Here is a 13,343-nt window from a genome sequence, read left to right as displayed (position 1 = left end):
GTGAACTCTGCGGATTTTGCCCACTTCTCGGAGCTCTGTGCGTGTTATGCTAACACACTCGTTTTGCAGTAATTAAATCGTATTAAATAATACTAATTAATTGCTCTCCGTGCTGGACCCGAATCGTGTTGGACTAACGCGTGTTGGACGCGAGGGTACTGTATATATATATAGTATATATATGTATATATATAGTATATATATATATATATATATATATATATATAGTATATATATATATATATATATATATATATATATATATATATATTTATATATATATATATAGTATATATATATATATAGTATATATATATACAGTATATATATATATATATATATATATATATATATATATATATATATGTATGTGTATATATATATATATATATATATATATATATATATATATATATATATATATATATATATACTCAGTCCTCGTAAATCGTGGCAATTTGGGTCTGGACCACTGCCGCGATTTACAAATTCTGTGGTTTATAAATAATAACTCTTATGTGAAAAATGAATTTGGGTCTGGACTTTGGCCAACCACCTCCCACAGCACCCTACCTACACCTATCTAGGCACGATCAAACACAAACATACAAATTTAGGAATATTCAATGCATGTATTTAATAGAAATAAGCAGTGTTAAGGGATCTCACCTTAATCCTATGATGATATTGCTTAAGTGAATGGAGTGGGGTGGTGTTGGGAAGAACTTAGAACCTCTCAGCACTTGTTCGTCCCAAACTCTTTCGCCAGCTTTGAAAACTTCTCTCCCTTCTCAACACAACAAATGAGCTCCAAACGTTGACCATACGACAACGGCGGCTGCTTCTTGATGCCATACTGCTTAGAGGGCTTCATCGGGGGTTCAGGAAGGGCCATGGAAGGTAGGAGGCTGGGGGGAAGGTGCACAAAAAAAGGCAGGTAGCTCTCGTACTCCATGGCGATGGTCTGTAGTGTGCGGACTAGCGGGAAGAACAACAACAACGTGGCAGCATTAGTATGCACACTTGCCACCAGGGATGGGTGGTGATTGGTTGTTGGGTAGCGATTTTCAAATTGAATGCCGCGGTTTACGATTCTCCTCGGAAAAGGCCCACTTGGGTGTCAAGGTCCACGATTTTCATGACAACATCAATTTAAGGGTGCCGGCAGTCTGACAGCCACTTAGCCATGATTTATGAATCCATGATTTATAAACACGCGATTTACGAGGATTGAATGTATATACTGTATATATATTAACTGTTTTTCCTGTTCACTCCCCTTTCAGAACACCACACAATTCTTGCACCCTTACCCCAGTTTCATGAAAGATCAGTCCTGTTATCACAGGTATCCAGTAACAGATCCACCGTGGTTTTTAATATTTACAATATTGCAGAAATTGACAGCGAAATGATTCAGTACAAGCAAGGATTCATTCATTTATTCATTGCATGATATGTCTTGAGAGATAGCAGTGCTTGCCGTGCAAACTCTGTGGCTTTGTTGCTGTTCTTTATTCTCTTATGGCCTTGAACCTTGGTGTCTGATGCTGAGCACTATTTGCATGTCATGCTTAGCATCAAACCAGTTTCTGCACATAGTTTTTATATGAAGCAGACATGAGAATTCAGTTTTACAAAGTGGTTGCGAATGTCACCAACAGTAATATTCTTTCTTGCTGGTACAGGGTATTTTTCCAATGGAGAAGCCCAGAAGTGCTCCAGATGACTCATGCTTGCTTCTCAGATTGATGAGATTAATCTTAATTTCACTGTCATCATCAGTATCTTCCAAAATTGTTTGAAAAGGGTATGTGATCAAATTATCACAGGCTTACAGCTCTCCACATGAAAAGTAGCCCACTGTTTGACGTTTGCTGCATCTGCAGATGCTCAGCAATAATTTAAATGCTGTCATATTGTAAGGAAGCATCTTCTTTGACAATTCCTTCAGAATGTGGATAATTTGCTAAATTTTCCTTCTTTCCACATCTCCATAGTGCAAGATTTTCTTTGAATGTAGCCAGCCTCTTCCTTGCTGTTACAATAGTGATTCCCCTTCCCTGGAGAGAGTGATTGAGTTCATTGATTGCAGTGAATGAATCTGCCAAATATGCAAGCATATGAGCAAACTCGGGCATCAAAGTATTCAGGCGATCTTGTTTCTGTTCATGGGAAAACTGCTGAATTTCGTGTCGTAATTCAAGCACACTAGGTAACATATGACGATGGAACAACTGCCTCACTTCTGTGTGGTACATAACCACGGTGTGTTAATAACCCATTTCCTTGCAGAACAACTGAGACAGTCTTTCAGAGTACAACCATGACTCACATTCACAACTTTCACACGAACATCCAAAATCTTCCTCAGGTTTGGAGGCAGTGATCTTGCTGCAATTGCTTGCCTGAGAAGAAAACAATGGGTGGTCTGCACATCAGGAATTTCTTTTGTCACGGTTGTCCAGCATGGCTAGTGCCTCATCATTACCTGGTACATATCGAACCAGTCATGTGGAGATGGAGTTGGTGTTTTGTGAAGAATTCCTTTATCATTTGAACACATCTGTACTGTAGCTTGTGCAGTTGTCTTTAATGACTGACAGAAGAAAACATTTTCTTCCACTTGTTTGTTCTTTACCTAGCAGACCAGCATCAGTAGCTGACAACAATTTGACACATCCATAGATTCATCCATCTATAAGCTGATCTTTGCTGGACTAGCCTTAATATCAGTGACATTATTTGATAAAGACACTTGTTCTAGTATTTCTCATCCTCTCCATTTCAGAGTCACACTGTTTGATCAATTCCTCGCCAGTCGCCTAGGTATTCTTTGACATGGCAACCTGGTATGCAGCTTGGTGAGAAGCGAGTAGCAGAGGATTTCCTATTGGTCAGAATCTATGTGTCGAGAATGTATTGGCATGATCAAACCTGGCACGTTTGACTGTACCGTAATGTTGTGATGCCGTTCTCTGCTGCCCTGCAGCCATGTTTGTTCAGGCTTCAGAGTCATGTTCAAAAATATGATACTCCCCAGGGTACATTGGACGTTGTATGCCATCCTTTTCCATAACACACACGGTCTTACTGAACTTTATATCATCCCACTTTAATTTTTTAACATGTTGAAGACAAATGCAGACAGAAGAAATAAAACAAATTAATTAATAGTAAATGAATCAATAAATAATAAATTAATACAAAAGAGATATGGTGTGTCTCTGAAGACAAGACGTGATGGAGTGACAAAAATATCATTGCAAGCTCTTATTAACACTGAGAAAAGTGACAGTGGTCTAACCAAGATTTCACGTTGTTTGTAAAAACACTCGAGAGATCTCACTTTGGCACACAACCACACTCCTAGCTGTGGGCTTATCCACACCATGCTCTGGAAGCAGAGGGGATGGTTCTCCTCTACAGTATTTCTTGCTGACTATTCACGAGGTGCTATCCCAGAGTTCCCAAAATCTCAAAGCAGGATGGAAACTGTTTGTCGTACGGTGTGTGGATACTAGGTGGCAGTGCTCGCACTCTATGTTTGTTAATGTGTCAAGTGGCGTTGTGCAGGGTGAATGCGTTTGTTGCACGTTTGTGTTTTTTATTGTTGTGTCCGGGTTAGTTTGTGAATTTTGTTATCTAAAAAATGGAGGATGTGAAAGAGCAATGTTTGTGCATCAAGTTTTATGTGAAACTTGGGATGAATGCAGCAATAAGTCATAAAATGTTAAAACAAGCATTTGGTGACAATGCTTTTTGTGTCCCCCCCCCTGTGGCGGGGGGGGGACAATCTGGCTGCACTATGGGGTGGTACTACTACTCTGCGGCCAGGTTGTGTTAGGAAGAATACTGCCACCGTATTCCCTGCGTGTCGTAAAAGGCGGCTAAAAGGGGCAGGGTGAGGGGACTAGGGACCCCCTCCTCTGTTTTTTAGTTCCTAAATAGAGACAGGCCAGAGAAAGGGATGGGAGATGGAGTTATCCCCATACTCTGAAGACTGGGTCTATGAATGTGCGTGGATGTAGTATGATTGAGGCTAAAAGGGAGGAGATTGGGAGAATGTTTGTGAGAAGAAAGTTGGATGTGTTAGCTTTGAGTGAAACGAAGATGAAAGGGAAGGGTGAGTCTATGTTTGGAAGTGTGAATGGAAGATTGTCAGGTGTTGATAGAGGAAGGGCAAGAGAAGGTGTGGCCTTGTTAGTGAGTCCGGAAGTACAGCAGTGTGTGATTGAATGGAAGGAGGTGTCATCGAGACTGATGTGGGTGAAAGCGAAATTTGAACGTGAGTTGTGGGCGTTTGTGAGTGCATATGGGCTTGGTAGTGAAAGGGATGAAGAAGAGAGGGAGTCTTTCTGGAATGATGTTGATGAGTGTCTGCAGAGTTTTGGAGCGAATGTGAATGTGGTAATGATGGGAGATCTGAATGCTAGAGTGGGAAATGTAGCAGTTGAAGTTGTAGTTGGTATGCATGGTGTGCCTGGAAGAAATGAAAATGGGGAGCGAATGATAGCGATGTGTGTTGAGCGAGAGATGGTGATTGGAAATACGCTGTTTGAGAAGAAAGATATTTATAAGTATACATGGGTGAGACAGGAGGGTGGAAGGGTTGTTGATAGAGCTTTGATGGACTATGTGGTTGTGTCTAGGAATGTAATAGGAAGAGTGTTGGATGTGAGAGTTCTGAGAGGGGAGGGTGGAGGTATGTCTGACCACTACCTGGTGGAGGGAAAGTTAAGAGTAGGTAAGAGATGGGTGAGAGCTAGGAGGGTTAGGTGTGGCAGGGAGGTTTTGAAAGTGAGTGAGTTGGATAAAAGAGAGAAAAAGATAGAGTATCAGGAGAAATTGAAAGATGAGTGGAACGCAGTGAAAGATCGGGAAAATGGCAGTGTGGAAGAGGAATGGCAGTTATTTAAGAGTGCTGTGGTGGGGCATGCAGAAGAGGTGTGTGGTGTGAGACGTGTGGGTGGTGGTGTAAGAAAAAGTGAATGGTGGTGCGAGGACGAAAGTATGGCTGTGGCTGAGAAGAGACGTGCATATGAAGTGTGGCTGCAGAGGAAGGATGAGATGTCATATGAAAGGTATAAGGAAAAGAGGAATAAGGCGAGAAGGGCCGTGCGTGATGCTAAAGTGGCAGCAGATGAGAGGTGGGGTAGGCGGCTGACAGAGAATTTTCAACAGAATAAGAAAATGTTTTGGAAGGAGGTGAAAAGGGTGCGAAAGGGAGAGGCTGGGAAGGAGGAACGAGTAAATGCAGAGGATGGAAGGATGTTAATTGAGGTGGATGCAGTAAGGAAGAGATGGGCAGAGTATTTTGAAAGATTGTTAAATGTAGAGGAGGAAAAGGTGGCTGAACTTGTGGTGGATGGAAGGGTGCAAGGAATAAATGTGTTGGGAAAGTTGAATGATTCTTTGATCACGAAGGAGGAAGTGGAGAAGGCAGTAAAGGAGATGAAAACACGGAAAGCTGCAGGTATGGATGGGTGTGCTGTGGAATGCCTGAAGGGTGGTGGAGTGACTATTGTTGACTGGTTAGTAAAATTGTTGAATGTGTGCTTTGTGAAAGGTATGGTGCCAGTTGACTGGGCAAGTGCTTGTGTGGTCCCGTTGTATAAAGGCAAGGGTGATAAGTATGAATGTACTAGCTTTAGGGGTATAAGTCTGTTGAGTGTTGTAGGTAAGGTGTATGGTAGAGTGTTAATTATGAGAGTTAGAGAGGGTACAGAGGGAGTGATTGGTGATGAGGAGTGTGGCTTTAGGAGAGGGAGGGGATGCGTGGATCAGGTGTTTGCAGTGAGACAAGTGTGTGAAAAGTACTTAGCGAAAGGCAAGGATGTGTTTTGGGCATTTATGGAGTTAGAGAAAGCGTATGATAGAATTGATAGGGAGGCTTTGTGGACTGTTTTAAGATTGTATGGACTTGATGGTAGGTTATTAAAAGGGGTGAAAAGTTTTTATGTAAATAGTAGAGCGTGTGTAAGAGTGGGAAATTCTGTGAGTGATTGGTTTCCTGTGAGAGTGGGGCTGCGACAGGGATGTGTGATGTCGCCTTGGTTGTTTAATATTTACATGGATGGTGTTGTAAGGGAGGTGAATGCAAGAGTTTTAGGTGGAGGTCTGAGTCTGGTGAATGTTGATGGTGGAGAGTGGAATCTGAAGCAGCTGCTGTTTGCAGATGATACTGCACTGGTGGCTGATTCAGAGGAGAGATTGAGACAGTTGGTAGTGGAGTTTGGAAGGGTGTGTGAAAGGAGGAAATTGAAAGTAAATGAGAATAAGAGTAAACTGATGAAGTGTACGAGGTTGGTAGATGGTAGGGGGATGAATATAGTTTTGAATGGCGTGTTGCTTGAGGAGGTAGAGTGTTTTAAATATCTAGGGTCACATGTTGCTGTGGATGGAAGAATAGATGCAGAAGTGAAGTTTAGAATAAATGAAGTAGGAAAGGTGCTGGGAGGAATGAAAAAAGTGTTTAGATGTCGTTCGCTTAGAATGGATGTAAAGAGAAGGCTGTATGAGGGTGTTGTGGTACCGACTGCATTGTATGGGGCTGAAACATGGAATATGGGTGTAGCAGAGAGGAAAAGTTTGAATGTAATGGAGATGAGGTGTCTGAGGAGTATGTGTGGAGTGACGCGTATGGATCGAGTGCGGAATGATGAAGTGCGAAGGAGAACTGGAGTCGTTCGGGAGATGGCTGGTAGAGTTGAGCAGAGGGTGTTGCGATGGTTTGGGCATATGGAGAGAGTGGATAATGAGCGATTGGTGAAAAAGATAACTAGATCTGATGTGAGAGGTGTAAGGCTGAGAGGAAGACCACGAATAGGATGGATGGACAGTGTGAAGAGAGCGCTGGATGCGAGAGGGATGTCTGTTGAGCAAGGAAGAGTGGCTATGCGTGACAGAAATGGGTGGAGAGAAATTGTGAATGAATAAGTGATGACGCAGCCCTGAGGGGATATTCTCCCGCATTTGGTCTGATCAGCTATTTCAAGTCAGGTGCGGGTAAGGGGATGAGTCTGTTATGATGTGGCAGGGGTAAACCAGCTCTGCTGTCGGGCCCTGCTGCGGATGTCACTGATTGCATTGCGCAGTTGACCCTTGTGCGGTGAGGATCTGTCCGTTCTCCCCTTTGGGGTTAAGATGCGAATGAATGTGTTTGAATGGATGAGTAAATGGGGAGTGTGTCGTTCTGTCTCGGCTACCTCCCTTTCCTTGGGGGAAGCAGCCTAGGTATATAGATAGATAGATAGCTTTGGGGGTTACAGAAACCTGTGATTGGTTTAAGCATTTTAATAATGGACAAACGTCAACAAATGATGCAGGATCACCTTTTCACCAGTTCAACTCCTGACAGTGTGGCCAAAGTTCGTGCAACCATCCTCAAAGATCGCAGGATGGCAATCCATGATGTTTATGACATTGTTGGCCTATCGCATGGAACTTGCCAACGTATTTTGTCTGGCGACCTGAGGCAAAAATGTCCAGAAAAGTGACGCACAAACAAATGGGTACGTGGTGACAGTGCATCCGTGCACACAACCTTTGATGTTCGGCAGTTTTTGGCATAAAAATACATGGCAGTTGTCCCTCACCCCCTGTATTCATAATATTTGGCCCTCTGTGATTTTTTCTTCTTCCCAAAAATGAAAGTCCAACTGAAAAGAATAAGATTTGACAGCATCAAAGAGATCCAGGAGAAAATTGCAGATGTTCCTGAACAAGCTGATGCTCAAGGACTTACAGAACACATTCCGATTGTCAGAGAAACGCTGGGATTGATGTCTGCGCGTCCAAGGAGACTGCTTTGAAGGGGATGTTGGCGATCAGGACTTGTCACAAGTTTTTTCCTTCTATAGTCAGATTTTGGAAATTTGGGGATAACATCTCATATGTGTGTATTAGCCCCACCCCCCACAGTAATCCCACACCAAGCGCTAACAAGCACATGCTTGTCCTTGCCTGCTGGTTCCTGCAGCTCCTTGCTCAACTTAACACACCACAAAAGAAATAGAGTATACACACCTTTATAAATTAAGTTATACAGGTATAGTAGTGTGTGTGCATGAGGCGTTTAGTCGAATAACGACGAACATACCAAATACCTAAAATTGAGATTTAGATTGCAACACACTCGTCTGCCATTTTTCTGTCCAGTGGCAAAGTTTTCATGCCATGTTCGTCTTCACAATATGTTTGAAAGTCCCATACAGCAAGATAGATTCCTGTCCCAACATGCGCAGGTTGGGACACGTGGCCTGTGTCTTTGACATTTGTCGATCATCATTCCTCAACTTTCACGGTTTAGGTGAGCATAGAGTTCATTCTGTACTTGACAAAGTGACAGTAAGTGGATCATTGAAAACTGACAAGCGAGGCACTGGTCCTAGTCTGAAACAGGTTAATGAAGAACGGAAAGAACTAGACTGACAATTTACTGGATTACTGTTAATCCTCAACCTACCCCCCCCCCCTGTAACACATAAATACATGCAGCACTATTGTACATCGGTTGATGATTGTCCTTCTTTTTATTTTTGTGGTTATTTTCAAATTATGTTTTTTTTTTTCATACAGGTACCGTGGTATGAGGTTAATAACTGAATAGCATTATAACCTGATATATCACATATATTGTACGTGATTTATATATATGTGTCTTACAGTATTTTGCCAGCTCTGTTTTTTGAGACATTGTTTATTGAAATCGGGTTACTGGTTAATGCGTTACAATGAAACAAATTTTTAAAACTTTATCTCAAAACATTGATTTGTCATGTTTGTTGTAATTTTGACTAAATGCCTTATGTAGCCCAGTATATTAGGACCTTTTTAAAATTAGCTCTTAGAACATAAAATTCAATGTTAGGGTCAACCATGTCACATAGGTTATAAATAATACAGCCTTACTTGATCCTCTACCCCTAAAAGATGAACCATGTTTGAGGACAGCATCCCTCCACCCCAGACAGACCAATCTTGCTCTCCCAGTCAAGAACCTTTGGTGTAAATGGTATAGCTTGTGATGCACAGTGGGGAAATTCAGAGGTGTGAATGATACAGACCATTACACTGAGAACTGTTGATATGTTGATATTATTATTATTATTATTATTATTTATTTATTTTTTTTTTTTAATAAATAATTCTAGAGGGTGTTTTATGATGCAGATTTCTGAAAATCTTACCATTTGACATGTGAACCTTCTTGTAGAGTAGGTTCAAGATGAATTTATATCATATTTAGTGGGCAGTTTTAGATGCATGAAAAGGTTTTATTATTATTATTATTATTATTTTTTAAATGAATTATCATCATCATCATCATCATCATCATTATTATTATTATCTGCAGGGTTGTGATTGCAAAAGCAGATGAGAATGGTGCTGCTTTAGTGGACATTTGTTTGGGGAGGGGGTTGGTGATAGCCAAAACCCTCTTTAGGCACAAAATGATCCACAGGTATACATGGTGAGTGATGAGAAGGGTAGACAGTGAACTGAATGAGTGGAAGGATGGCAGAATGAGAAGGTATGTAATGGATGCAAGAGTATACAGATGTTGGGGGAGTAGACTTTCTTACCACCACTTGGTGGTGGTGAAAGTCAAGGTTCAAGTGCAGTGGAGGAATAGAAGGAGGGAAGAACAGGAGGAAGTAGGCCAAATAAGGAGGGTGGAAAGCTTGCAACAGGAAGGGAAAAAGGCAGAATATAAGAGAGAAGTGGAGGATTGATTGGGTGAATATGATTTGGAGCAGATGGGGGAGGTAGAAGGTGTTCGCAAGATATTCACTAAAGAAATTTCTGCAACATTTGAGTTGGTGTGTGGGGTGAAGAGAAGACGAAAGGGGATGCAAGGAACGGAGGGATGGAATGAAGAGGTGAGGCAAGTGTGGCACAAAAGAAGAAAGCATATAGCGAATGGATGGGAAGCAGAGGCATGGAGGAAGTCGAGAGACATAAGAGAGAGTTATATGTAGAGTGGAAGAGAGAGGTGAAATGATGAAGAGAGTGGTTGAGGAATTTGGGAGGAATTTGAAAGTAAATTGGAGGGAATGTAAGAAAATGTTCTGGAAGGAGGTAAAGAGAGTTAAACAGGTTGATAAAGATGTTAGGGGAAAGAAAGATAAAAATGGTAGATTAACAGTGGCAAAGGGAGAAAAAGTGAGCAGATGGAGAGGACACAGCAAGGAACTGGATATAGAGAATAAAAGTAATGCAAGTATAAGTGGCTGGGAGAAGGAAGGTGGTGAGAAGGGAGAATAAGATCAGTAGGATGGAAATAGTGGGAGCAATGAAGAAAATCAAAATGGGGAAATCCCCAGGAATTGTTAGAGTGTGTGATGAAATGCTGAAGAATGGTGGAGTGATAGTAGTAGAATGGGTATGGAAGATGTGCAGATTGGCCTAGGAGGAAGGTAGAGTCACGGAGGATCGGAAGTCAGGTATACTTATTCCCCTGTGCAATGGAAAAAAGGAAAAACAAGTGTGCGGTAATCATGGGCATTTGTCTTTTTAGTGTATTAGGAAAAGTATATGGTAGGATACTTATTGACAGAGTTATGGAAATAACAGAAGAAATAGTTGGAGAAAAACAGGGAGTTTTTAGGAAGGGAAGAGGTTGTGTAGATCAGATATTCATCCTTTGGTCTTTAGTGGGAAAGTTTCTAGAGAAGGGAAAGAAATTGTGTGTGGCCTTCTTGAATCTGGAGAAAGCATATGACTGAGTGGCAAGACAAAGAATGTGGAAAATATAAAGGATATATGGAATAAATGGGAAGTTGCTGAATGCCATGAAGAGTATGTGTGGAGGTGCTAAGGCTTCTGTGCATGTAGGTAGTGAACTGAGTGAATTTTTCTGTCTGAATGTTGGATTGAAACTAAGATATGTCATGTCTCCATGGTTGTTCAGTCTGTATATGAGTGGGGTGATAAAAGACACAAGGTACGGCAGTGGATGGTGCAGCGACCCTAATGAGAGAGGGCAGCATTTGGAAACTTCCTGTACTCTTGTTTGCAGATGACACTGTATTGTTCAGTGAAGATGAAGGGGAACTGCAAGGTTTGGAGAATGAGTTTGGGAGAGTGTGTAAGAAACGGAATCCAAAGGTGAACTTAAGGAATAGTAAAGTTAAGGTCTTCGTAAGAAATGAAGTCACTAAATGTACCATGAGGTTGGATGAGGAGGAAATGGAAAATGTGAGTACATTTAAGTACTTGGGTAGTGTGATGAGATGAGTAAGGATGGAAGTTTGGAGGATGAAGTACTTGAAAGAGTACAACAAAGAAGAAAGGCTGCTGGTTCTTTGAAAGTGATAAGAAATAGGGAAATGGGCAGGTAAGTAAAAAAGTCATTACATGATGGTATTTTGATACCAACTTTAACTTACGGAAGTGAAACTTGGACCTTGTTGGAAGTACATTAGTTGAGTGAGGGCAGTGGGAAGGCTATATCTGGGAGGAACATGTGAAGTTACAAGGAGAGGCAGACTGACAAATGAGGAAATGAATGAGTGTTGTGGTGTGGATGTGGATGTGATAGAAAATATTAGGAGTTATACAATGAGGTGGTTTGACCATGTGGAAAGGATGGAAAGAGAGAGAGATACTAATGAGGCGAGTGTATGTGAGTGACTTGGAGGGGAGAGGGGAGAGGGGGGGGAGGCCAAGGATGAGGTGGAGGGATGGAGTGGAGAAGTATATGAGAGAGAGGGGTGTGGTCTGGGAGCAGGGCAGTGAAATGGCTGGGGACAGGGTGACATGGAGGCAAATTGTTTGTGGTCACCGCTTACAGGATAAAGGCGTCTGGCAATAGATAGAAGGATAAATTATTATTATTATTGTTTTTATTTATTAATTAATTAATTTATTTTTTCTTAACTTGTCCCCAAAAGTGCATTACCCTACTTGCTTGTGCTTTGTGCAGATTGAGTCTCAGGAATGGTATATGTTCATGTTTGTATCTACTACTCAGTCTACAGCCAGACATCACAGTCCTGCAAGGAGTGGCCATTTGTCATTGATAACACCCAACATGTATTGGTTGGTTATATGGTTACCACCCAGTGTTGTGAATGGTTTCCTGGCTTACAGGAAACTGTTAGGTTTGTCATTCAGTGTAAAACCACTTGAAAACGGAAGAAGAGTAATAAAAAGTGATAGGAGAGGTGGGAGGAATAGGAAGAGGAGGGTAGGCACAGAAAAAGACTAATAAATGTGAGGGAAGAAGTAGGCAACACAGCATCAAGTGAGTGGATGATGGTCGCCACCACCTACCACCTGTGTTCATGTTTCCGTACAGTTGCCGTTTACTACAAACTTAATTCAAGCAAGATTCATTGCGATACCCAGTATGCCAGCATATTATAAGCTCCACAGTAATAATGAACTCATTCTAATGTAGTATCTAATTTTTGTGTACTGCTTCCAGATTGTGCCACCAAGTATTTGATGCAAACTACAAAGCAACCATTGGAGTGGACTTTGAAGTTGAGAGGTTTGACATTCTAGGGATCCCTTTCAATCTTCAAATGTGAGTCCAGCTGCCGTTCAGCTGTGTTTTCTGCATCAGTGTAGTGTCACAGAATGCTGCCTTATATCTCCAGACTCACATGAGTCATTCTGTTATCCTCTTTTACGTATATACTGCACTGTATATGCTCTTGGTTGGTCTTGTGAAAGATAATTAGTCTATTGTAATGAAATTCAAATAGTCATAACAGTTCCATGTTCCATCCTTGGGTCAAACTTTGTGGTATCAACCAGTCTACCTATTTCTTGCCAAAATTTTTAATTAGATTAAATCTTCAGGGAGAATGGTAGTCTGTGAGATCATGGAACTGCATCATGTAATGTTTTGCTGTTGTTGACCAATAGGAGCAGTCGCACACCTGGAGAAATGCCAGATGTCACCAGTATTTTAATTTTTCAGATGGAAAAAAGTCACATGTCGGGCAATAATTGAATGTCCTTTTTCATGCATCTTACGTGTTGTAAAAATACACAAATATTCTGTTTCTTCTCTTTTAAACAGTATTATGTCAATGCAGCATGAACAAAAGTAATTATAAAAAATTATTCCACAGTGGTTGCGGCCTGGTTTATGCATGCATAGAAATATATATGTATATCTTTATCCAATAACAGAAATTACAGTAGTTATAATTTGTACTAACAAATTAAACTCCCTATGAGTAAGAATAAAACTCAATTCACTTAAAAAAAACATGTTGATATTTATATGCTGCCTCCGGTAAAACAAGTTTTCCAAGGAAACTGAAACAGCCGTCTGTCTTCATTGGCTGATCTGCTCATCACCTGTGCCTACTTTGTACGTCTGG

At 41.2% G+C, this 13,343-nt stretch overlaps 1 protein-coding gene across 1 annotated transcript in view; it reads left to right on the top strand.

Annotated features, from left to right (window-relative positions):
- The window catches only part of RabX5 (RAS oncogene family member RabX5), a 55,256-nt gene that overhangs the window by 16,803 nt on the left and 25,110 nt on the right, over window positions 1-13,343 (top strand). Inside the window, exon 3 of the mRNA XM_080272167.1 lies at window positions 12,434-12,535. Coding sequence (XP_080128293.1) covers window positions 12,434-12,535 — 102 coding nt within the window. The remainder of the gene's footprint in view (window positions 1-12,433; window positions 12,536-13,343) is intronic.

Source organism: Coenobita brevimanus, chromosome 50 (assembly GCF_032717465.1).
Source record: "Coenobita brevimanus isolate Jiangsu-jjx chromosome 50, ASM3271746v2, whole genome shotgun sequence".
NCBI classification, from domain to species: domain Eukaryota; kingdom Metazoa; phylum Arthropoda; class Malacostraca; order Decapoda; family Coenobitidae; genus Coenobita; species Coenobita brevimanus.
This window is presented reverse-complemented; position numbering and strand designations above follow the sequence as displayed.